This window comes from Stegodyphus dumicola, chromosome 2 (genome assembly GCF_044657685.1).
Source record: "Stegodyphus dumicola isolate Sdum_Otavi_A_Nest chromosome 2, ASM4465768v1".
Taxonomy (NCBI): Eukaryota; Metazoa; Arthropoda; class Arachnida; order Araneae; family Eresidae; genus Stegodyphus; species Stegodyphus dumicola.
The window spans coordinates 31642195-31669421 of NC_140769.1; the positions used below are offsets into that span (position 1 = coordinate 31642195).

Here is a 27227-nt window from a genome sequence, read left to right on the forward strand (position 1 = left end):
TACAGGTAGGAAGATTTTCTTCCTTGATCACTACCATATCCCCTATTTTAATATTTTGTTTAGCAATCATCCATTTATTTCTTTGAATCAAAGTGCTCAAGTAATTATTAGTCCAGTTCTTCCATATATTTTGTACCATTTTTGTAGTTTTTTGCCATAAACTAAGTCTGTTATTATCTACTTCTGTTAAATTGGGTTCAATTATTGAATTGATCGGTCGACCTATAAGGAAATGACCAGGGGTCAAAACATTTAAATCATCAATATTAGAAGTTAACGGTGTAAGAGGGCGAGAATTTAAGATTCCCTCTACTTGAACTGTTACTGTCAAAAATTCTTCGTAGGTTAATACTGAATTTCCTACTGTTCGTTTAAAATGAAATTTAAAGGATTTTACTCCTGCTTCAGATAGACCATTAAAATTTGGTGCTCTTGGGGGTATAAACTTCCATTGTATACCTTCCTCGGCTAGAAAATTAGCTAAAGTTCCATTCTGCTTTAGAAAAATACTCATTAATTTTTTTATTTCTGTATTTGCACTAACAAAGTTTTTTGCATTGTCACTAAATATTTTTTTTGGTTTACCTCGTCGGGCAAAGAACCTCTTCAGACGAGCAATGAATGCTTCTGTGGTTAAGTCATTGACAATCTCTAGATGAATTGCTTTTGTCACCATACAAACAAAAATACAAACATATATCTTATGATAGTTACCCTTGCGTTGCCCTTTGTACTTTATCAAAAATGGGCCGCAGTAATCAATAGCACAACAATTAAATGTAAAGTTAATATTAATTCTCTCTTTAGGTAATTCTCCCATTAGTTGTTGAGAAATTATTGGTTTTGCCTTAAAGCAAATTATGCAGCTTTGGACTATCTTTCTAGCTATATTCCTGCCATTAATGGGCCAATAAATTTGTCTAATAGAATTTAATAGTGATTGTGGACCATTATCAAAATCTTTTTCATGAAAATAAATAAATATAAGTTCAGTTAACTTATTCTTGGCAGGCAAAATAATGGGATGTCTTTGACTATAACTTAAATTAGAATTCTTTATCCTACCACCTACCCTTAACAGACCTTTTTCATCTAAGAAGGGATCAAAATATTTTAACTTACTCCTTGATGTTATCTGTAGACCTTTCTGCAACAAAGAAATTTCTTCTGCAAAATACCTACCTTGGACATATTTAAGGAGTGTATTCCTTGACAGCTCCATTTCATCTATACTAATACTACCTGTTCGTTTCTCACTTGTGTTCCTACAGTTGTAGATAAATCTGAAAAGTAAACTAAGAATTTGTATTAGTTTCAAGAAATCATTAGTTATTTTTAGGAAGTCATCAAAGAATAAATCAGTTTTTAAAGTCAACAAGGAAGTCGTAACTGATTTCAGTTCTGAAGAATAAAGCTCATCACTAAGTCCATTTTTATCTTGAAAATTGTCCTTGTTTAAAAAATCAGGACCTTTCCACCACAGCTTGTTAGATCCAAGAGTTGTAGCATCTGATCCTCTGGAAATGATGTCGGCTGGGTTCATTTCTGAAGACACATGTCCCCACTGATAGTTAGAAGTAAGTTGTTGAATTTGTGAGACTCTATTACTCACAAAGGTTTTCAAAAGATGCGGTGATGTATTGATCCAGGCTAAAGCAATGCTTGAATCTGACCAGAGCTTAATGTCATCAATTTTGAGTTTCAAAGCTTCTAAAACCTTTTGCATAAGTTTGGACAGGAGTAGACATGCTGATAGTTCTAATCTAGGCATAGTCATAGTCTTGATTGGTGCTACACGAGATTTGCTACAAAGAAGTTTACTACAATATTCACCAGGGCTTGTAATGCTTTGAAGATATATCACTGCCCCAAATGCCTTCTCGGAGGCATCTGCAAATCCCTGTAAAATGAGCATTGAAAAGGTCTCTTTTAAAATGCAACGAGGTACTTGTATATTTTCTATACTCTGAAGAGTTTTAATAAGCACATTCCATTCATTGGCAAGAGGTGGTGGTAACTGTTCCGCCCAGTCTAGCTTAAGTAACCAAAGTGCTTGCATGAATATCTTTGCCTTGCTAATAATAGGACCGAGTAGGCCTAAAGGATCATATAATCTCGCTATTTGAGATAAAACATCTCTCTTCGTAACATCAGGATTTTCATTAACAGTAACTTTATATTGCAATGTATCCTTCTTATTATTCTACAACATACCTAACGTCTTCACAGTTGTATTACTATTATGATCAAATGAAAAATTCTGTAAATCAGAGTTCTGAGAATCAAAACTAGTACACCACTTGTGTAGCTTCATTCCTCCTCTTTGGAGCAATTCTGTCAAATCTTTCTGGAGCTGAATGCATTCTTTCAAATTCGAAGATCCAGTAAGACAGTCGTCTACATAGAAATCTTCCAAGACCACTTTCGATGCTACAGGAAAATCCTTTTCTTCATCCTTCGCTAACTGTTGAAGAGTCCTTTGTGCCAAATATGGAGCGCATGCTGTGCCATAAGTTACCGTTTTGAGTCTGTATAGTTCTATAGGCTTATCTTCATCTTCCTTCCAAAGTATTTTCTGATATTTGGTCTGCGATGGTAATATTTCAATTTGTCGAAACATCTTCTCAATATCGGCAGTAAATGCATAAATATGCTTTCTAAATCGTATCATGATGGAAAAAGTTCCTCTTGAATCATTCCACCTTTACATAATATGTCGTTCAATGAACAACCGTCAGTAGTTTTGGCACTCGCGTCGAACACAACGCGTAACTTTGTTGTTTTACTATCAGGTTTCAGCACGCCATGATGAGGAAGAAAATATCCTCCTTCAGTTTCAGAATAGTCTTCCATCCTCTCCATATGATTTAATGATTCATATTCCCTTAAAAATGAAACATAAAGTTCTTTCATTACAGAATCACTCGACAAACGTTTCCACAACTGATTCAGTCTTTTTTCAGCGATTTCCTTTGAATCCCCTAATTGTATGTTTTCACCAATATCTGGCTTGAACGGCATTTTAACCACATATCTTCCATCCGCATGCCGGTAAAATGAGTTTTTAAAAAGTTCGTTGCAATAATTTAATTCAGAATTAACTGTAGATTTAGTTTCATTTACTTCTTCAACTTCCCAGAATGACTTTACTAAGTTATTTAATGAATTAATCTCTGTTGACAAAAAACAATAATTTAAGTCATAATTTTTTACATTTGGAATTCTAATGCATCCAGAAACTAAAAAGCCGAAGCAGCTGTTTTGAAGAAGTAACTCATTATCTTCTAAACGTATTTTATCTGTTTTTAAAAATTCAAAAAATAATTCCGCACCTAATAATAAATCTACCTTTTTTGCCTTGAAAAATTCATCATCAGCTAACTTTATTCCTTTCGGAATATTTAATTTCGAAATATCAATAGATTTCGATGGTGTCATGTCAGTTATTTTGGGAACAACTAATAACTCTATTTCCCATTCATTTTCCTTTTCTAAGTTCGATAAACGCGTCTTTATTTGTGATTTAACATTCAAAGTAGTGTTGCCTATTCCACTAACTGGAATAAATGCTCGTTCTTTTTTTTATTCCTAATGAGTTCATAACACCTACAGTACAAAAATTACAAGTCGAAGCTGAATCAAGCACGGCTCTAAAAGGAATTCGTTCATCGTAAACATCGCGAAGATAAACAATTGCTGTATTTATTAACACAAATTTAGATTTATTTGCAGCTGCCATCAAAGTTGTGTGGGGGGGAGAGGAGCAGTCCTCTTTCCTATTCACTGACGAAAAGTTCAAGGTCAATTCATTTTCTTTCGATGATTCATTTTGTTTTTCGTCAATTTTATGTAACAGCGAATGATGTGTGTCTTTCTTACAGAAATAACAGCTAAATTTAGCCTTACACTGCGATAATACGTGTGATGGAGAAAGGCATTTAATGCATAATTTATATTCTTTAACAAAATCATACCGCTCAGAAACAGAAATACTCTTAAATTTCGAACAATGATAAATTGGGTGTGGTTCTTTACACATAATACACTTTCGAAAAGGGTTTGTTTTAGTTACCAAGGATTTTGAATTTCTAGAGCGACTTAATTGATTTGATACTTTAGTAGCATAGCTCTGCTTAGGAAAACTAACTTTGTTTATTTCTTCAAGAATGCGAATTCTTTCTTCGAGAAATTCTAAAAATTCATCAAGTTTGGGAATTTCATTTGATTTTACGTTTAGTTCAAATGCTTTTCTAGATTCTCTATCTAATTTATGCAATAAAATATTTAATATCAAAACATCAGATAAATTATTTCTATCAAATTCTAATACACTTAGAGATCTCAAACATCTTTTAACATTATCTACCAGTGATCTCAACTGAGAAGGTGAGTCATTTATTTTTTCAAAGTTCAACAAATTATTGATAAAGGCATCAACTACTGCTCTTTTGTTTTCATATCTGCTTTCAAGTGCAGAAAATAGCGACTCAAATGTATCCTGACATGATTCTAACATTTTTGCTTCACCTTTAAGTGATGCTTTCAAATAAAACAGTTTCTCAGTATCATTTAAATTATTATTATTACCAATCATAGACATAAATTGCACTTTAAAATTTTTTAAATCTTCACATTTACCATAAAATTGAGGAAGAGGTAAATCAGGCAGTTTAAAATTTGATTTAGAAACAGTTTTGGTTTCAAATTTATCTTTATTATTTGTTTCACAATTAGAAAGAAAAATTCTAAATCTTACTTCGAACTCTTCGATGCTTTCTTCCAATTCTTGTGTAATGCTTAGATTATTCTTCAAGTCAATTTCCTCTGGCAAATTGGTATATTCCACTATGAGTTGTTTAACCCGAGATTTTAATTCCAACAAAGAATCCAATTTAGTCTTCATAATAACATCATGGTTGAGTTTATTCTCCTCCATTTTATACTCATCAAGGAATTTTATCAAAGCTCCGAGTTTCGTTTTCACTACGCCGCGTTGGCGATTCAATGAAACAATATTAGTAGCCATTTTCTTCTCCGGCTAACGTGAGACCAAACTGTTCTTGCCGAAGATAGCTCGAACTTATTTAATGATACTTAACTTCAGTAAGTGGACTGTAATATTAACAATAACAATTTTATTTTAACAAAAACAACATTATTGAATACTAGCACACGCATGTGCTTATAGTTACCTATGTAACTTAGCTAAAGAGCGAGCAACCATATGCTCTTACATCAAGTCAGAAATCATTCATACTAATAAAGCAAAAACGAAATAACTTTAGGGGTTACACTAAAGCCAAACTCTGCTTGGCGTAAAACAATGCTGCCAAGCAATACTCTTTCAGACACCGAACAACTACTCCCCTTCCTTGGAAAAAAAAAGAAAGGAAGGCATTCTCGTTTTCATAAAGTAACTGTTCAATCTGATTTATTTTTTCATTGGATGAATAAATGACAAACCTAATTATCATTATCGAGTTCAGTATTATCTTATTTCTAAAATACAAATAAATGACATGATGTCATCTGTAGACATGGCAAGCGCTTTGCAAAAAGTAATTTCTGCACAAAGTTCTTTAGGTTAATATTTTTGATTTTGGGGTGTCTCGAGTCAAAGTAGTTTTTTTTATGGTACTGAAGTATCAGTTAGAATGATTTTTGGAGAACTGTTAACCATTTAAAAGCAGGGCAGACAATAATGGAAGTGGAATATATTCCTCTGTATACAGTAGATATATTCCTCTGTATGCATCCATTAGAGGATCTACAATCTGTCTTTTATATCTGTCTGAGGCATTGAGATTGAATTTGAACAGTTTTAAATCGAAACTTTCTATTTATGTATTTTTAATTTCTTTCATGTCAAAAACCGAGAATTACTTTTTTTCTAAGATTCCTTTTTCGTATACAGTCAAAAGTCGTTAATCCGGACTCGTCGGGACTTCGGCGATTCCGGATTATAGACCATCAGTTTAAATCTGGTAAGATGGCATGCAGAAATTACAAAATTAAAAATATGAAACCGTAATTTATGAAATAAAGAACAATTATGATCTAAAGGGTATCAAAATTTACAAAAAGAAAAAGCTTAATATTTATTTGTTTACTTTATTAAACATTTCTTTCAATGTAAGTTGTTTAAGTTGCTTCGTTTCATGTGATAATACTTTCTCTTTAATTATATTAAACAGACATAATTTCTTGTTTAGTTACAAAGTTCGGCTGTTCAAGTCCTATAATTGCTGTGTTGAGAATACCGACTAATTTGTCAATCGAAATGTTTTCGTTTTCAATAACCTCTGGGTCACTTTCTTCACTATCGGAAGCGAATTATAATGACCAGGAACTTGATTTAAATCATAATCAAAGAGTATATCGAGATGAGATGAAATACTACACTTAATAATTCCGTACACTTAGTACGGAATTATAAACCAAATAAAATAAAAACATCTGCTCTGAAGATAAGGATAGTGCTGACAGATCAACTTCCAATCGGCAGTGTGAAATTGATAAACAGATTTCGGATTTCAAAACATACTTTTGCTTTGTAGATACAAATTACATATTAGTAAATATATATCGGAAATTCTATTTGACATAATCTTTCTAATCTATCATAATCTAATAATGACGTTTCTGCCCCCCCCCCTCTGCTGCAGAGCAGCGTGAAATTGATAAACAGATTTCGGATTTCAAAACATACTTTCGCTTTGTAGTAAATATATATCGGAAATTCTATTTGACATAATCGAAAGTTCAAGCTTACTTTTATAAAATTGCTCTAACAGTCTGCAAAAAATAATAAGCCGGATCCAATTCGAAGATTAAGGAACAACGCAATCTGCAACATTAACTGAATTAGATAACTTTAGCTTAGCGTATAACTCCGTTACACATTAAACGCGCATGCGCACAAACATATTCGCAGCTGTAAGGGTCTTATGCACTCTCGTAAACGCCTGTGCGCATGCATGAACGTGACGCATGCGCAGAAAGTTTGTAGCTTTGAGGTCCGGATTATAGATCATTCCGGATTATGGGTGTCCGAATTAACGACTTTTGACTGTATTATATTTTTAAAAATTTAGTTTTGTGTTACACGCATTCATTTTAATTTTTTAATTTGTATTCATCCTGTATGATATTTTGTATCTTCCCAAATAAATGCATTTGATTTCATTCAACATTTTTTTAAAAATCGATGTTTTTATGAATGAAATCATAATTTTGAACAGTAATGTATTTAGCATTTGCATGTTTCATTTCATCTAAATATGTAATTCATATAATTACCACTACTTATCTGAAATTTGCTAGTTTTCAGAATTTTGCTGTACACTCTCAAATGCTCAACACTTGAATTAATTGATATACTTTTAAATTGAATTTGGGGGGGGGAATTGCAGAAGCTGCCAATAATTTATTTTGTTTTCCAGTAACAGTAATCTGTGGATTGATTCCAGATGGCCCTTATATTGAAGATTATTGACCAAAAGCTTTGGAAGCATTCTTTGGTTTAACTCTCAAGAGGCCAAGCTCTCTCTCTCTCTCTCTACATATATATATATAGACAGGATGCATAGGAAAGTCCTTGTAATCTGAAAATTCTTGCGGATATAGAGAGCAATAGCTATGCAAAAGAGGTAGTGGTATAGTAAAGCAGCTGTGTCTGACCTTATGCAAATAACGGCAGTGCCCTTAGTGGTGAAATTTAGAAGATGAACATTGCAAATCGAAAATGAAAAGCGATAGAGCAAAATTTACAATTAGAAAATTTAGAAAATTTTAGAACATAAATTAATTAGTACGAAATGACATTTGGTTCATACGGATAAGATAAATAGTTGCTTGTATACCCAAAGATGTGCGCAATAGGTGTGTGATGATTCTACTCTCCATATTCAGATTTTGGAAATGTAGCTGTGTGCAATTGCAAATTGTGACATCGTACTCTACTGTAACATCAGTAAAACTTTATTTTCCAATGCATTTAAAATTTTAGTTTAAAAGATGTTGGCTTTTGCTTCATACAAACGGCATAATCTGAAACCTCATTATAATCTCGATGGCAGACAACATTAACTTCCTATCACTATGTGATAGTTTACTTTTTTTTTTTTTTGTGCATGTGTATGTGATGTTATCAAATTGTATTGATGTAAGTAGGTATTTTTTGCAATAAAAAGATGTGTATTTCTTAATGCCTGTGGCTATTCCTTTCAAATGTTTACACAAAATGGAATGCATCGATTGCAGACATCTTTGGGCATACAGTCGACAGTTTATCTTATCCGTGTGAACTAAATGTCATTTTGAACTAACTAATTTATGTTCTAAAACTTTCTAATTGGAAATTTTGCTCTATCTCTTTTCGTTTTCGATTTGCAATGCCTATCTTCCAGATTTTGCCACGAGGGGTACTGCTGTCGTTTGCATTAGGTTGCTGGCGTAGCCGCTTTAATATACAGTTACCTTACATGCATAGCTGTGGCTCTCTCGGCTCGCAAGAATGTTCAAGTTGATGGAATTTTCCTATGCACCCTGTATGTATATGTGTGTGTGTAATACAGTACAAAGTCTGAGATCTGTCTGGACCGTCGGGACTTCAGCAGTTCCTGATTTGGGATTTTTCCAGATATTGAATCATCAGTTTAAATCTAGTAAGATGGCATGTAGAAATTAAAAAAATTACAAATATGAAATTGTGATTTATGAAATAATGAAGCATTTATGATCTAAATTGTGTCAAAATTTGCAGGGAGGGGGAAACCCACTCAATATTTTTTTTCTATTAAACATTTCTTTCAATGTAAGTTGTTTAAGTTGCTTCGATTTTTGTGCTAATGCTTTCAGACATAATTTTTTTTTCAGTTACAAAATTCTATTTTATTCAAGTTTTGGGTGTAGAGAATTCCAATTAACTTATGAATCGAAATTTTTTTATTTTCAGTAACTTGTCTGTAACTTTCTCGACTACTAATAGCGGTATTTTCTGGACCTAGAACCATACTACAAATTTTGCCGTCCATTAATTGACTGATGATTAAGGCATTGTCATCGCAGTGAAAAACTTCTGTTATATCATCTTCATTTATTACTACTTCTCCACATTTCTTTACAAAATCCATTAACTTGGACAATTTTACCTTTGGTTTGCGATATCCGAAAACCTTCAAATTTGCGGCTATCATCTTCATCATCCTCACCATGAAATATGGTAAATGGCCATATATTATGTCAAGCATTTTTTTAAATACCTGGAGGTACATCCTCCCACGATCTTGTGACTCTCCACACAGCAGATTTTATGTTAAAATATTTCAAAAATTCTTGTATAGTCTTGCCCATTATTCAAAAAATTTAATATGGATTTTAAAAATGTGACTTTCTATTTGCAATTCAAAGTGAGCGCTATTCCAATATCCATGGTTGAATGATGGGCATATAGTTCGGAGGAAAGAATACTACTGATATATTATCTTTCATTAAAACTTTAAGTGAAATATGAGCCAAACAGTTATCTACAATCAGGATAATTTTTGCATCATCAGGTAAACCAACCAAATTCAAATTTTGCCGTGTCTCGGGTATGAAATAGTTTTCACAACAATCATACATTAATGCTTGTTTGTGTCATCTGTGCTCTTTTATTTGCATGGTGTGCATCAGATGGGGGCAATTTTTGTATACAAAAGATCTACTTTGTTCTAAAAAATGCATTGCGATCGACCCATTGTCATAGACGTATTTTAAAGGGGGTGAAACTTAATATTACTTATTAATAATAAACTTCGAGTCTGATTTTACTATCTCAAAACTTAGAAATTATGTGTTTAGTGTGGGGGTTTCATGTTAAGTGGTGATCTAGAATTACACTGAGGTACTTGATTTTCTTAGTCCAGGGAATGGTGATATCATAGAAGATCAGGTTTTCTAGGATATTTCTCTTCCTAGTGAAGATGACTGATTGGATCTTGTCAACATTGGTTTTAATTTTTTATTTGCTTAGCCAAGACTCTAGTGTGTGGATATGGGTTTGAAGATGTTGGATAGCTGAGCTAATAGATGCATTTTGTGAGAGAATCGCCATGTCGTCAGCATACATAGTGATTGTTGTGTTCTGAGTGTGTGGTATATCGTTCGCATAGATATTATAGAGGAAGGTTGCAAGTGGCTTTCCCTAGGGTATGCCAGCAAACACTTTTTGTGTATTTGAGTAGTTGTTATTAATGCGAATGACAAAGTATCTATCTGAGGGATAGGAAGAAAGTATTGTAATGATGTAATCTAAGAAGCCCAGTTTGGTTAATTTGTATATGAGGCCATCGAGCCAAACACGGTCAAATGCCTTAGCTATATCAAGGAATATTGTTGCTGTGCTAGCTTTTTGCTGCAATCCAGATGATAACAACTTCGTAACTCTATAAAATAGATGAACAGTAGAATGATATTTTTTAAAGCCATATTGCTTGTGCATTAAGATTTCTCTTTCTTCAGCATAGTTTAGAGTAATTTTTAGAATGATGGATTCGGCAATTTTGCTGCAGGTTGGAAGCAGACTTATAGGTCTGTACAATTCTGCTTTGCTTAAGGTTTTTACAGGTTTTGGAATAGGTACAATAATGGCTGTTTTCCATTTAATAGGAAAGTATCAGAAATGGATGATGTACTGGATGATTCTTACCAGTCTGCATGTCATCAGGAGTCCCATACTTTCTATCATTTTGTTTGTAACTTGGTCAATGCCAGGACTCGTTTTCTCTTTCATATTTTCGATATAGTTAAGAACATCTGCCGAATTAACTACGGTGCTGTTGTTAGTGCATGTTTGTGAGAAGAATTGTGTAATAGTATCCGTAACTGTTTGTTCTGTGTGTGGGTCAGGAATGTTGTTATTGTTAAACTGAATAGCATAGTGATCTGCTAAAGACTGAGCTTTCTCAGTTTCTGTATAGGCGATTGAAATGGGGTCTTTAAGGGGTGGAGTATTTGTGTAGCATCTTTTATACCTTGAAGCAGCTTTTCAGAGTGAATAATCATCAGTATTAAGACCTTCAAGGTAATTAGCCCAGTATTTGCATGTGTGTTCTTTTGTAATAGTCTTGACTTGATGATAATGAGGCGTTGAGCCGAAATTTATCTTTATTCATTTCTGTGGCATTGCCAGACTTTTCTGGCGTGATTTCTCTTTTTTAATCATTTAATATGTATATACTTATTCTATACTTTTAAGTAGTTATTTATTTGTTTTTCAGTTCCTGGGAGAGTTTATGATGTGAAAACATTTTTCCTTGAAGATGTACTTAAGGGGTAAACAATTTTTAATATTCATTTATGAGATAATTTCACATTTTTTTTATAACACACATTTAGTAAATCTAAATTAATCAAACTGTTAACTCTTGTAGAACATGTTACACAAACAAGGCTATGATCAAATATAAAAAAGATTTTGAGAAGCAAAAATCAAGGAAAAAATTAGATTCTTGGTGTTCAGTTCAACAACCTGGATATGCTGCTTCCTCTTCTAATGCACCATCTCAAGGAACAGAAAATAGTAACTATTATCAGGATATTAATATAGATGAGCTTTCATTGAACTGCAGTGAAGTAAGCAAGTTATTTACTCTTTTATTAATTAAAATATCATGAAAAGACTATTTGATTGGAAATTTTTAAAATACAATTCTGATATAATTTATTTTTGTTGTTAAGTTTTTTTTAATTCTGCTGTAAAGCATAAAATTCTGTGAGCTCTAAATTTAGTATGAAAACAATTTAATTAAAAATAAAAAGACCTAAAGAAACATGATTGAAATAAAGTAAATCTAATGTAAATAATTTTTAAAAAGTTTTACTTTCATGTATCTTATTTTTTACCTTTTGTTTTGTGGTTGTACAAAATTAAAAATTTTACATTAGCAATGTACTCTGAACGTAATGAGAAAAGTTTCCAGAATGCCAAGTAAAATAAAATATATTTGATTCAAGTTGTACTTTTTTCTGACATAATTCCTTTGCAGCTCAATGCGCATAGTCTAGTGTTTCTGTATCTTTTTAATTCCTTCCTGAAATTGACTTCAACCCCCCCAGTGGAATATATTGTTGCGTTTTTTTTTTCTTCTAACACCAGTTGTTACATTATTTTCTTCCTTCACGTTCGTATGGGGTTCGTGTGGATTTGGAGTGAATAACGATGACAGCACTTGATGGACTATCGAAACACACTTTATTAGCCAGTATTCATCAGGACACTCGACGACCCACTCGGCACTCGCTGCCCAGCTGTCAAGTTGATCGACTCCGCAGGGATTGGCTCGTTAGACGAGACACCAACTCGATACTAACTAACTCGCACTCTAGACGAGGCACACACACACTAACTGACTGCAGACCAGCAGGGTTTATATAGCTTTCGGCTTGTGTTCGAGAACATTCTGGGCTAAACCGGTAAGGATTCGTTCCAGAAGGTTCTCCATCTGTCCATGACATATCACCAATTTTGTTGCCAAATGGGCGATTTCTCGCCAAATGCGGCAACCCTGCCTTCCTTGCTATTTCATGACAACCCTAAACTTCCTTTGCGTATAAGCTATTTAACCATGCCTGTGCAAGCTATTTTACCATGCCTGTACATTTCGTAACAATATCCATAAATTGTAGTGCAACAACTATTTTTGGACACCGTGAAGACAGTTCATAGTTCTGTGAATGTGGCTACTGAGTTCCAAAATCTCGAAATTCAGAGTATAAAATGAGGGTGATAACATACAATCTAAATTTGATTCCACTTGCAGCTTTATCTTTTAGATGTAAATATTTCATGACAATTTCAACTTTGTTTTCATTTGTAAACAAAAACACTCAAGGCTGTGTGACTCAGATGCTTGTTTAAAGGAGGGAAAACTGACAGTTCATGTTCAGGTTTACTTTAATTTCACATGAAACTTTTATCAGTATAGCAACATTCAAATTATTAAAAAAAATATGTAATGGTGATTTTTGAAGCTTTTCAATGTACTCATATTTGTTTTCCATTATTAAATGTTTTTCCTTTTTTTCTTTCTTATCAAGATTGAAGGAGAAAGAGTAGAGTTAGATCCTCATTTAGCTGTTGCTATGGACAAAGCTATAGAAGAAAGCTGGATGTCTGGAACAGATGATTTTACACATTTAATGCAACTTATTTTGTCAGAAAACATTTGTGGTAAGATTTTTTTAATTTTTTTTTTTAATTTTCATATGTAAGTGATACTTGGTTCAATGGTTTGCTTCACAGGGAATGTGAAGAATTATAATTCAAATTTGCTTGCCTTAGAGCACAAAATAATCAAGGACAGTTTCTTGACTGCTGTGCTTTAATTGATAATGGTTTTTAAAAACATCTTTAATCACTGAATCGTGTTATAATCAGCTAGAGCTTTCGTTTCAAAAATCTAATCACGTAATTCTTCAACATATCAGAATTCACTTGGTCTCATCTGAAAGGATGACAATTGGCAGACCCTTCTTTTCATATGAATAGGCGAATTGACATCATTGTGGGTTAAGACACAATAACACGCCGAATAAATACTAATTCAGAAGACAAACAACAAAAATCAATTTTGTAAATATAACGCTGATTTTTGTTGTTTGTCTTCTGAATTAGTATCATTGTGGGTGCAGATATATTCTTAGATTTAATTCGAACTGGAATGATATTGAGAAATCAAAACCAACCTTCTGCTCTAAATTCAAAATTGGGTTGGATCATCTCAGGAGGAGTGTCTGTTTCATATCAAATTCAGAATTCCTTACTCAATTGTCATGCTTCAGTAGCCATTGAAAATTTAATGAAAAAAAATTCTGGCAAGTTGAGTCAGTTCCAGATGTGAGTATACTGAATGAAGTGGAAGGTCAAGGCATTTAAATCACTTTAATCGAAATTCTGGTGTTAGATTTGTTATCAGTCTCCCAAAATTATCGGACTCATTGATAAAGGCCAGTCTTCCAATAAGGAATTAGGTATCAAATAAATCATCAGTCATAGAACTTTTACCCCAAGAACTAAGAAGACGAGTGGACTTTTGGCAGAATGAAGATAATCAAATCCATACAATTCTAGGAATTACATAGGATGCTAAAGAAGATGTATTCAGAATTAAAATAAACCTACCTACTAATGGTGTTATACCAAAACGTCAGCTGCTGTCAACCATTGCAAAAATTTAGGATCCTCTTGGGTTTTTATCACGCACAACAATTTAGTTAAAAATCCTAATGCAGCATTAATGGAAGAAAAATATTGAATGGAATGATTTATTACCTAATGATGTTTCTCAAGTATGGAACCTCTTTAAACATCAAATTGAGCATTTAGCTGAAATCAAGATTTCACAATTCTTGATGAAAAGCACATGTATTAAAAATGTGCAGTTAATTGATTTTGCAATCTGTCTGAACATGCATATGCTGCAGTGTTTTATCTAAGAACAGAATTTGAAAATGGAACATCCCATTTTTCATTAATTACTTCAGAAACAAAAGCTGCTCCTGTGAAGACAATAACAGGGCCAAGAATTGAATTATGTTCAGGTCTTCTTTCTAGACTGTAAAGTTATTTCAACATCCTCGAGGAAGAATATTTGTATTGATTGGACTATGCAATACTCAGGTTTTAGATTGGCTAAGTTCATCTCAAAGATGCAAAAGTTTTGTTGCTAATAGGATATCAAAAATTCAAGGCTCCTCTTCAGAAGCTTCATGGAATTGCATGAAAGTCAAGGAAATCCAGCAGATTGTTCCTAAAGAGGTATTTCTGCAGCAGAACTGAAATGTCACACTTTGCTGTGGCATGGCTGTCAATGGTTGTACCATTATAATATATTCTGTTTGCATGGAGATTCACAAGAAGCATGCATGGCTGATATCAGACACAAAGAAAAATTGTTTCTGTTAGTCAACATCACCATTTCAGATACACCTTAAGTTATTGCTATGTTAGAAGTTATTTCAAAATTCTCATCAAAATGCATTAGAATGATTTTGTGATGTTTAGATTTCATTAGAAACTGCAAAATACAAGCTCAGAATTAAAGAATAAAAGGTGTACAAGGGCTGTTTGCACATTTTTTTGACAATTTTCATTGTAATTGCAGAAATATTTTACCTAAAATTTGTATGTTTCAAATGTTCTGTTTGATAATTCTTATTTTCCATTATCTTTATACACTGTAATTTTTAAGACAATGAAGCCTTTTGTAGTATCAGAAGAGGTATTTTATTACATTGCTCTCGAATAACTTTTCAAAGTCTGGGGAAGTTGTAGGTCGACGTTTGGACAATCTGCTTTTTAAAAGTCCAAAAGCGCAAAAAATACGGGATATTTAATAGGGATATGAGTGAAGGGATACCCTTTTCTAGTTCCATTTTTCTGGGAAAGACGTGTCACTGCTTGCTTTATCTTGATGCAGTTCTACTGACTGATCGTACTTTGCGTAAAGAAAAGGTATTTGATATTAATTTAGAAGTCAAACAACAAAAATCAGCATTATATTTGCAAACTTTCACAGGACTAGTTTAGATGATTTTACCAAACCATCATCCTCATCTGCCAAAGAGCAAAATGTTAGGAAAAAGGAAACACAGAAGTCTTCTGTTGCCCAGCATTGTTGGCACCCAAATCACACTTTCTATTTTTCTGTAGCAAAAATTATTCAAAAAACATTTTCCATTTGATGAATTAGATTTCTAGAAGCGTTTCATATTAAAAAAATATTTCTCTGTTCTAGTTAACGACTCTTAATTCCATTTCATCATTACAGTCAGCCTTTAAGGAAATTATTGTTTAGTTTTCTTGCTTCATCAATAGATGGCGCCAGTAGCTTAATTACTGTCCAAACATTCTTATCTTATCACAATATCTTATCTCATTCATTTGCTCTTTGGCAGCTGAGTATGATGGTTCAGTAAAACCACCAAAACTAGTCCTGTAAAAGTTTGCAGATATCATGCTGATTTTTGTTGTTTGACTTCTAAATTAATATTTGATTGGCATGTTATTTTGATCTAAAGGTATTTGATGCTTGAAAATTGGGTATAAAATATGTTTTTGATAGTATGTGGAGTTGAGCTTAACATTTTTCTGTACTCTCTTTACTTTTAATTTGCTGTTATATGAAAAACCAGCAATAATCATAAATCCCTTAGAAAAACTTTCTTTAGACTCCTCGAACCATGTTTTAAGATCTTTTTTCCCTCCTTTTTTAATGATAATAAATGGATCTCTCTTTATTGCAGTCATTTAAGTACACTCAAGATTCATCTATTGTGACATTGTTTATCTGTTATTGTACAGATAAATGTTTCTCACAAACAATTCTGCAGTGTGTTCTGCGTTCGGCGATAAGTCATGGAGAAAGACAGCGTTTTTTCGCATTTTAAAGATTCAAGTCAAGCATTACTCACTTTTTTTTTTTTTTCGGTTGACACTGAGCATTTTGATGATTTTGCAACTGTCCTTTGAATTGGCAGATTTTCTTTTAAAATTAAAGATCTTGCTTTTGCAGTATTCCAAACATTCTGTTTTTTTTGGTTTGCATATGTATTTGGAACAGTTTTTCCACTTGAAGCTAAATTTTGGCATTCTTGCCCCTTTGTTGTTGACAACATTACGTATCATAGCTTTAGATATCGAAAAACTATGGGTCTCACAACATTTTTTAATAACTAGATATGAATAATTTTCTTTGGGAAGAACAGAAACATAGCCTTTCATCCATTGCTTTTGTGAAAGTGGCATTGTGAAAAACAAAACTGTCAAATAGGAGATGATAATTTATACTTTCAAAAATATAGTTGCAGTTAAAAAAAATTCCAAGCAGAAGAGTTTTTTACAGTGAAACAGAATCATCTAAAACATGTGCGAACAGATTCTGTATTAGCATCTGGAGAGCTTGAAGAAGCAACTCATTCTATAGTTAAGCTCATTTAAAAAATTAGAATTCAAGCTTTAGTACAATTATGTAAAAAAGAGACTTCAAACTGATTCCAACAAATGCGTTCCTTGATGGAGATGGAATTATTAGAGTAATAGGGTGATGAACTAACTATAGCATAGATCAAAATCAAAAACATCAAATTCTTATAACAAAGAGTCGCCTATTCACTACCTTATTGGTGCAATTATCACAAAATTCATTTACATAGTGGTTCTCAACTTACTTTGTATTGTACCCATCAAAAGTGTTGGATACCTTCTGGAAGAGATGCAGTTTGACGAATTCTATCCAAATGTTTGACTTACTTATGACTGGAGTAGAAGCTATGCAATACCGTCATGGCAGACTTGCCTTCCAGTAGATTTATTGTTCGCAGAGCCATTTTTGAACGTTAGACTTAATTTTGGTGGGCTATTCATAACAAAGCGTAATCTAATGCACAGTTACATAAGAATTAAATCATTTGTTCTTTTCATTTGCTTTGCCACTAAAGCAGTTCACCTAGAATTGTTTCAGATTTATCAACAGATGCCTCTTTAGGGGCTTTAAGATGGTTTATCTCCAAACATAGAAAACCAGTAAATTTGTATTTAGATAACACAATGAATTTTAGAGGAGCAGCAACCTATATAAAAGAGCAATGAGTGCTTCTCTATTCTGCTAAAACTCAAAACTTTGCAGCTCAAGAATCTGTTGTATGGCATTTTATCCCACCTTTAGCTCTACATTTCGGAGGATTGCGGGAGACTGGAATCAAATCCGCCAAGCAACATTTATTCAAAGCTATCTTAACTTCTAAGGAACTTTGCAGTCTAGTAATACAGATTGAAGCATGTCTTAATTACAGGCCACTGACTCCTCTTTCTTTAGGACACTTTTTAATAGGTGCTCATATAATGTCCTTTTCTGATAAAGTACCAACAAAGTCTCTCCGTTTTAAGTCAAGATCGCATTTGAGTCAGCAACTTCATAATCAGTTTTGGTCAAGATGAGTATTATTTGAATCGATATTCAAGAAAATATCTGAATATCTGAATCAACTGCAACTTTGTGAAAAGGGGACTCTCAAAGAGTTTCCTCTGCTGAAGTAGAATCTTTGAAGTATAACAGAAGTTTTTCCTGGAAAAAGAGTCGCTTGAGTTTTTGAAGTAAAAGCATCAGCTGGACTTTATCAGCATCTAATTTCCAAATGCTGTCCATTTCCTAAACAGTCATCCTGAACATGAGAATTCAGCCAGAGGTGGATATTTTAAATTTCAAAATGTTTTTTTGCCTTATTTTATCATTCTTTATAGATGGTGCTGTCATTGTGCCAGATGTTTTATTGCGTATTTTCAGTTTTGTCTTGTGTTTGTAGTAACAGATGTGTTAAAAAGAAGACTAGAATTCGATGGTCCATGAAAATGTCAACATGTGAAACATTCTCATAGTGCATAAAGTCATATTTTAAATTTCAAAATGTTTTTTGCCTTATTTTACCATTCTGTATAGGCGGTGCTGTTATTGCACCAGATGTTTTATTGCGTATTTTCAGTTTTATCTTGTGTTTGTTTGTAGTAACACATGTGTTAGCAAGAAGACTAGAATTCGATGGTCCATGAAAATGTCAACATGTGAAACGTTCTCATAGTGCATGAAGTCTAAATCTCATTTAATTTTGCATCCTTCTTTGTCATGCCAAGTATTTCCAGGTAATTATAAGTCTATGAAAATTCAGGAGTAGCTATTTAATGATTATTAATTATTGAACTTGCTGACAACCTGATATAAATAGAATAATATTTCAATCCCTAAACAAAAGGAGAAAAAAAGAATTAATCAGTCAAGTACAAGAAAGGAATTATGGAGGATTCCTGGGGTAAGAACCTTAAACTTTTCTGCAAATAGAAATTAGGTTTTTGCAAATGGCAATCATGATAACCTGAAAGATGTTATAACTTGGGTGAAGAATTAATGGGGTAAAATTATGGACAGCTATATTATCAACATACTACAGTCAAAAGTCGTTAATTCGGACACCCATAATCCAGAATGATCTATAATCTGGACCTCAAAACTAAAAACTTTCTCCGCAAGCGCCGAGTTGACACATGTGCATAGGCATTTACGCGTGCGCATAAGACCTTTACGACTGCGCATATGTGTGTGCGCAAGCGCAGAATACGTTTTTGCGTGCGTTTTTTTTTATGTATAACAGATGGTATAAGCTAAAATTATCTAATTATCTATTTCAGTTAATGTTGATGATTGCGTTGTTCCTTAATCTTCGAGTTGGATCCGGCGTATTATTTTTTGCAGACTGTAAGAGCAATTTTATAAAAGTAAACTTGAACTTTCGATTATGTCAAATAGAATTTCGGATACTGGAGCTCCCAAAGGATCTACAAAACGAAAATATGTTCCGATGTCCATCAAACAAAAAGTGGAATTGCTGCAAAAAATGGATAAAGACATGAAGAAGGTGACAGAAAGGTTAGTGAAAACGAAAAAATTTCAATTGACAAGTTAGTCGGTATTCTGGGCACAGCAATTACGGGACTTGAACAGCAGAACTTTGTAACTGAACAAGAAATTATGTCTGTTTATAGAATTAAAGAGAAAGTATTATGTCATAAAACGAAGCAACTTAAACAACTTACATTGAAAGAAATGCTTAATAAAGTAAACAAATAAATATTAAGCTTTTTTTTTTTCTAAATTTTGATACCCTTTAGATCATAATTGTTCTTTATTTCATAAATTAGAGTTTCATATTTTTAATTTTAGAATTTCTGCATGCCATCTTACGAGATTTAAACTGATGATCTATAATCCGGAAAAATCGATAATCCGGAATCGCCGAAGTCCCAACGACTCCGGATTAACGACTTTTGACTGTACTAGCTAGCTAGAGGACAAGAAGTGCTCACTTAAAGAGAACTGTATTACTAAACATGATAAATTAGGGCTAGTAATTTTCCAGGAAATGGAGTGGCAAAGAAAACCAGACCAGAATTCGAGTTTTGGAGCTTTATGCTGATATTCCAGAAGAAAATGACATGATTTTGTCTAAATAAAAGTAAATTTTTATTTGTGAATATGGTAGATTCATGAATATATGTTGATTATCAAAATCGAAAAAACAACCTTGTACTTAGTATAAGTATATTGAAACACTCAATCGATTTCAAGGGCAGCTAAAGGTCCCTCCTCATCAGGAGAAAGAATTATCTAGAAAGGAGAAAAATAAAGGGGAAGAAGTCTCAGAAACACGTGGTCCTTATCAGCACTTCACGTGGTTATAACCGGATTTTCAATCAGAGTTACACTGGATGCCTACTTTTACTGAGCCAGGCTATCTGATCAAACATATAACACAAAGGACAATAAAAATTAGCAAACAGGACAAGAAAAGTTAAAAATAGGGAGCGAGGGGCAACTGCACCTTCACACTCAAAATTTGAACATCGAATAATGGAAAGCAACCACTGAACGGATTTTTATACCCTCTGGTAGTACCAAATGCGAGGAGGTAACGCCATCTATCGGCAAAAATAGTAACTGAATTAAGATAGTAGAATTTTAAAGGCATTAGGAAGGACTGGATTGGACTTAAAATCATTAGCTAAACATGCTAAATCTTTGTGAATATGGAAAGCCTCAAGAAAATCCAATTCACTTATGGAAGAAGCCTTTTGGATAATTTTTGCAGACCCAAATTCAAGATTATGGTTAAATGTCCAATTATGATACGCTATTGAAGACTTGTTAATTTCACCTTTTCTGACATAAGATTCATGTTCCTTGATACGAAACTTCAACGCTCTTTTTGTTTGGCCAATATATCTTAAACCACACTGACACGATATACTATAAATTCTCCAAGAATTCAAGACAGGAGCGCAATCTTTTAGAATCGAAGGGTGAATTTTATTAATAGGGGAGAAACCGACTTGAAAATTGAATTTCTGGAGAATCTGTGCAATTTTATAGCTAACAGAAGGATAAAATGGAAGCACGACAAGGTCATTGATATTATTTCTAACAGTGGAATGTCTTCTTTGATGGGAATCTGAAAATTTTTTGACGGCTTTATCAATAATCACGGGAGAAAATCCACGGTCAATCGCAACTGCTCTCAAATAATTAAGTTCATTGGTAAGTAAAGATTCAGAGGAACAAACTTTTAGCGCGCGGAAAACATAATAGTAAAAAGAAGCCATTTTTTTCTTAACAGGGTGGCATGACTTGGCATGGGGTGGTAAACAAACTGCAAAGCGTTTACGGTACACAGTAGTGCTAAAATTTTAAAGGAAAGTTATGCACAGTGTACTAAAGTAATACAATTTTTTACAGATAATTTGACTTTATTGAAATTTTAAATTTATAGTACTCTAATTTTTAATATAATTAAAACATACATAATTTCATATGCTCTTGGTACTGAAACAAGTCTTTTCTTCATATGACTGACTTCTGTCATCTTATTATAGATTTATAATTAATAATTTATTTCTTATGTTGCTATATAATTTTTATTCATTCTGCAGTTGACTATCAGCATAGTGAAACAAATGTTAGTCCATTAATGCTAGCTGCAGGTAGAGGAAATATTGATGTAGTTGAGCAATTATTAGTCCTGGGGGCTAGTGTCCATATCAAATCTTCAAATGGTTGGACAGCAATTGATTGGGCATATCAGTTTGGACATAAAGATATTGGAGAGTTATTAAGAAGCCAATGGTATGTAAGATATGTATATAAATATTTGCCATAATTCCAAAGCATATTAATCCGTATAGTTACATTTAAACAAATTTTATCTTTTATCTGATACTGTTTTATAATTTTCTTTACTTTTTATTATTTAAATCCAATAGTTAAGTATTTTCAGTATTGTTTGTTTTCACATTTAATATTTTCATTATTTGTTAGTTAAAATATTCATTATTTTGCTGTTTTTATATCAATTCCATGTTGTAACAAGATGTTTTATACAGTACAAAGTCCGTAATCTAGACGACCATTATCCAGAATGATCTATAATCCGGACCTCAAAGCCATAAACTTTTTTTTTTTTTTATGCTTTACGCATGCGCATTGGGAGGATGTGTCTCCAGATATGTTAAAAAATGCTTGGCGTAATTTACGGCCAGCTACCATATTTCATGGAGAGGACGATGAAGATGATAGCCGCGAATTTTAAGGTTTTCGGACATGGCAAACTAAAGGTGAAATTTTCCAGTTATTGGATTTTGTAAAGAAATGGGGAGAAGTAGTAATAAATGAAGATGATATAAGAGAAGTTTTTCATTGTGACGACAATGCTCCAATCATCAGTCAATTAACAAATGGCGAAATCTGTAGTATGGTTCTAGATCCAGAAAATACCACTTCTGATAGTGAAGAAAGTGACAGAGAGGTTATTGAAAATGAAAAAATTTCTATTGACAAGTTCTATTGACAATTTCACGCTGCTCGGCGGGGGGAACGCCGCGGCACGCAATGAATTGGAAGTTGATTTGTCAGCGCTATCCTTATCTTCAGGGCAGATGTTTTTTTTTTATTTGGCTTATAATTCCTTACCAAATGTAGTATTTCATCTCGATGTACTTCGTCTTTGATATGATTTAAAACAAGTTCCTCGTCATTATAATTCGCTTCTGATAGTGAAGAAAGTGACAGAGGTTATTGAAAACGAAAAAATTTCGATTGACAAATTAGTCGGCATTCTCGACACAGCAATTACAGGACTTGAACAGTGGAACTTTGTAACTAAACAAGAAATTATGTCTGTTTAATAGAATTAAAGAGAAAGTATTATCACATGAAACTAAGCAACTTAAACAACTTGCATTGAAAGAAATGTTTAATAAAGTAAACAAATAAATATTAAGCATTTTTTTTGGAAATTTTGATACCCTTTAAATTACAGTTTCATATATTTAATTGTATAATTTCGGCATGCCATCTTACCAGATTTAAATTGATGATCTATAATCAGGAATCGCCAAAGTCCTGACGAGTCCGGATTACGGATTTTGTACTGTATTGCATTCAATAAACATAATTTCAAAATAGTTGATCCTTTGTGAATAGCTCATATAAAGTTGTGTATGTCAGTTTTAATTGAGCAAGGTAAGGATGCTCATAAATTAATGTAATGCTGCAATGAAATTGATTGGTGGTATGTTAAACATGTAAGTGAAAATTAATTTAGTATTTACTGAGAATATGGAGCAGTTTTGATAATTTGGCAGTTTTGATAATATGGAGCAGTTTTGATAAGTCAAGCAACAGAAATCAGCGTTTTTGTTTTGAATTTTCAGAGTCAAATTTTCTGTGAAAATTTTAAAATATAACGCCGAATTTTGTTGTTTGACTTCTAAATTAATATTTGTTCGGCGTGTTATTGTATCTTAATTATGCAAATGAAAGCTTAAAATATAATTTTTTTGACTGCTGATATAGTATTGAAGAGTTAAAAACAAGAATATGAATTATTCATTAGCAAATGTGTGCTTATATTTCAAGAACTACTTATTTTGTAATATGCTTTTAAAACAAACTAATTATTGTAATGAGATAATATATTATTATATTATTAACCTGCTAATAATAACTAATTGTAGAAATGTACTAATATATCATTAATATTCTTTCAGTTAACTAGTCTGAATAATCCAAATTGCATCTCTCTTTTGAGCTGTAACATTTTATCATCTTTTTACATAAATATCTCGGTATCATCATAAAACTGTCAAAATAAATGTTTTTAAATTAAACTTATGAAAAAGAAAAACTAATCCAATAGAGATTTTAGAGTTTTATGTTTTTTGAGATTATGAGATGAGATTTTAGAGTTTTATGTCTTTTTTTTAGTTTTAAGTTTTATTTTATTGTTTTTCAATGTTTACAATTTATGAAGGTTTATCCTAGTTTGATAAAGTTTTTATTACTTATTACATTATTTTATAACATTATTTTGTAGCATTTTTAATGTTTTGTCTTAGCAATTTATAATAATTATAATAACAATTTTGTCATTGCAGTTCAAACCTTTCTCTTTCCTTTATAGTCCTGAAGTAAATTAAATGAAGTTTTAATTTGACTTCATCGTAGGGGATCAGGCATTAATGTTGCAAAGTTAGGATTCAATTTGTATCAAAATTGAATGTCTCCATGCTTATGCTATATATAAAAGAGTGTTATAAATTGTCAGCTTCCATCAGTAAATATAATTCAATGAGATGAGTGGTTATCTTATTTATGTGCCATAACTTTTGGTATTAAAACTATTTATGATTGAGTCTTAACATCTTTCGCACAGTGATGTTTTTATTTTAAGGTGACCTAGCTAGTCACTAGTTCTTACTGTTGTTGCATCTGTTGTGGCAGAAAATGCTTATCCTTTATGACAGATTGTCAATTCTAATGCTTGACAATCTTGATGTCAGAAGGTTTTGTGACAGACTGAGCAATTATAAAAGTGTGTTACATACTACAACTAAGTAGTTTTATAGCGGCTCACATTTTTTTTCGGATTGTTGTATTTTTAATTTTATTTGCAAATATCATTTGCTATATATTAGCAAAATTATTTTATTTTTCTTTCACATATATTATCTTCTTTAAAACTGGTTGTTTTGAAAAAAGTTAATTCAAAATGCTTTTGGGGAAAAAAGTACCCAAAAGGTTTTGAAAATGAACTCGCATAAGTATTTGGAACAGTTTACATTTAATAAAAACATGAAAATATTGGGACATTCAGTGTTTCATTGAAAATCCTTTTAAAATTACATTTTTCGTGCACTTTGGCATGGGTTAAATTAATTCTTTTTATGGAACAGTGTTCTATTTTGTTCCATTTCTACATAAAATTTGATTTTAGTTGAGCTTTCAAAGAAATATAATGTTTTCTTATTCTTTTCTTCAATTCATTCTGTGCATCTATGAGAGGATTTAATCTCATAATAATTTGAGAATATGGAGCAGTTTTGATAATTTCAAGACAGTTGTATACTAACCACAAATATTTAGGGTATATGTTTGGGATCATTATCTTAATAGAACTTTAATGCATTCTGCATACGAAATTCTCTTGGACATACTTTCATATTTTATTAAGAATATTTATACTGATTCATATTTTCTACAAAAATTAAATTTCCCATCTCAGAAACAGTGAAACATCTCCAAACCATAATGTCTGCCCGCTTATGAAATATAACATTAGGCAATAAGTTTTTCTGATTCAGTTCTTCATTTGGCTTTCACCAACAGTAATTCATTCAACAGACAAAATCATATAAATTTTTGTGACTCATTAGCATTGTTCTAATATGATAAATCATTAAATTTTGACTGCTCTGCAAATATAACATTGTTCCAGCATAATAAATCTTTACTTATTAAACACCATGTACATTTTCATTGTTTTATTTTTTGACAAAGGATTTCCTTTTTGTTGAACCCATTCTATCTATATATGACCTAATAATTCTAACTGTTTCAGGGTTAACTTTTATTGTAAACTGTTCTAAATCTGCTGCAAGTTATTCAGCACTAATTTTAGGGTCTTTTGATTTTTCATATGATAAATCTTGAATAATTGGTGTTAATGTGGAATTTAGTCCAAACTTCAGTGCATTTCATTATTTCCACAGGATTTTAATCATTTTATAACATTAAATATAGTTAAGTGCTTTACATCAAGAATTTTTTGGACATTTTGAATTACTTTTTCGATCTTTAAAATAGTGAAAAATTCAACTTATAATAGAACTTTAAATAAATTTATACACTGGTGAAATAAATTAAAAGAATTTGCATTTTTTATCGAATTGCGTGAAAAGATCTGAACTGAAGGAAAACCCACTGCTTCTAGATAAGAATGCGCAAATCTTGTATAGCAAATACATAAGCATACATGTGTGTGTAGGTGGAGCCAGCAGAAAAACAGGCTTTATAAGCGTGTGGAGGGTAAAACGAATTGCTTTCGCTAGCACACCTAGGTGAATTTCTTGGTGTTATCTTGCAGCAATTGGTTAAATTCACATCAGAACAGTAAAAATGAGTAACCACCAACGTTTAGATGATCGAATGAGGTGGCAAATTTTTTGGAGGCTAGAGGTAGGTCAATCGCAAGTCCAGATATGCAGAGAGTTTAATTTAACGCCCAGCGTCATGTGTAATGTATGAAAACAGTTCCTGTATACTGGATCTATTGAGAGAAAGCCTGGGCAAGGTCGTCCAAGACGGTTCCCATTTCCAGGATGACGGTCAGAGAAGATCGCTATTTGTCCATTTTAGTGAGGCGTAACAGAGGGACTACCGCATTTCAGCTTTCTCGGGACCTTTATGCAGCCAGAGGAACTCGTGTAACAAGGGTGACTCTTTCCAAAAAACTGAATGAGAGAGAGTTGTTTGCCAGAAGACCGGCCGTTTGCATCCCGCTTACGTCTATGGACAGGAGAGTCCGATTAGCATGTTGCAGGCAACATAGTGATTGGAGTACGGAACAGTGGGTGACCATTCTGTTCACCGACCAGTCCCGTTTTAGCCTAAACACCGATTCTCGCTGTACTTTCATATGGAGAGAGCCAGGGACCCACTACCTACCCTCCAATGTCCACGAAATCAACATTTATTGCAGTGGTGGTGTAATAGTCTGGGCAGGCATCATGTTGGATGGCCGCACACTTCTCCATGTCTTTGGCAGAGGCTCTGTGACTGCTGTGAGGTATAGGGATGAGGTCTTGGAGCCCTATGTTCACCTTTTCCAGGGTGCAGTGGGCCCCGAGTTCATCTTACAGAATGATAATGCGAGGCCACATAGAGCTCTTCTGGTCAACGAATTTCTCAAGTGTGAGGATATTCGTTAGATGGATTGGCCAGCCAGGTCTCCAGACCTCAAATCTATAGAGCATGTCTGGGATGCTCTGGGGAGGGCAATTGCAACTCACAACCCCCTCCGAGAACCATTCAGGAATTGAAAACAGAGTTGCTGAATGAGTGGGACGAATTGCCACGGGCAATGATATACTGCCTTATTTCCAGGATGACATCACGCTGCGAGGCCTGTATGGCTGTAAGAGGGAACCATACCCTCATTAACTTCAGACTCTCATGAGTGTTGCACATGAACATGTGTGTCTATTATAACTGTTGGATGTTTATTTTGTTTGTATCAACCTATGTTCACACCAAATTTTATTAAAATCTGTCCAGTGGTTCTGGAAATCATAGATCAAATATGAA

At 32.9% G+C, this 27227-nt stretch overlaps 1 protein-coding gene across 3 annotated transcripts in view; it reads left to right on the forward strand.

Moving 5' to 3' along the window:
* Positions 1 to 27227, forward strand: part of LOC118195976 (3'-5' RNA helicase YTHDC2-like) — a 180918-nt gene that overhangs the window by 38174 nt on the left and 115517 nt on the right. For all 3 annotated transcript variants that reach the window (XM_085810550.1, XM_085810549.1, XM_035367326.2), the window contains exons 8-11: positions 11262 to 11316; positions 11415 to 11616; positions 13081 to 13213; positions 21518 to 21710. In XM_085810550.1, the coding sequence (XP_085666676.1) occupies positions 11262 to 11316; positions 11415 to 11616; positions 13081 to 13213; positions 21518 to 21710 (583 nt within the window). The remainder of the gene's footprint in view (positions 1 to 11261; positions 11317 to 11414; positions 11617 to 13080; positions 13214 to 21517; positions 21711 to 27227) is intronic.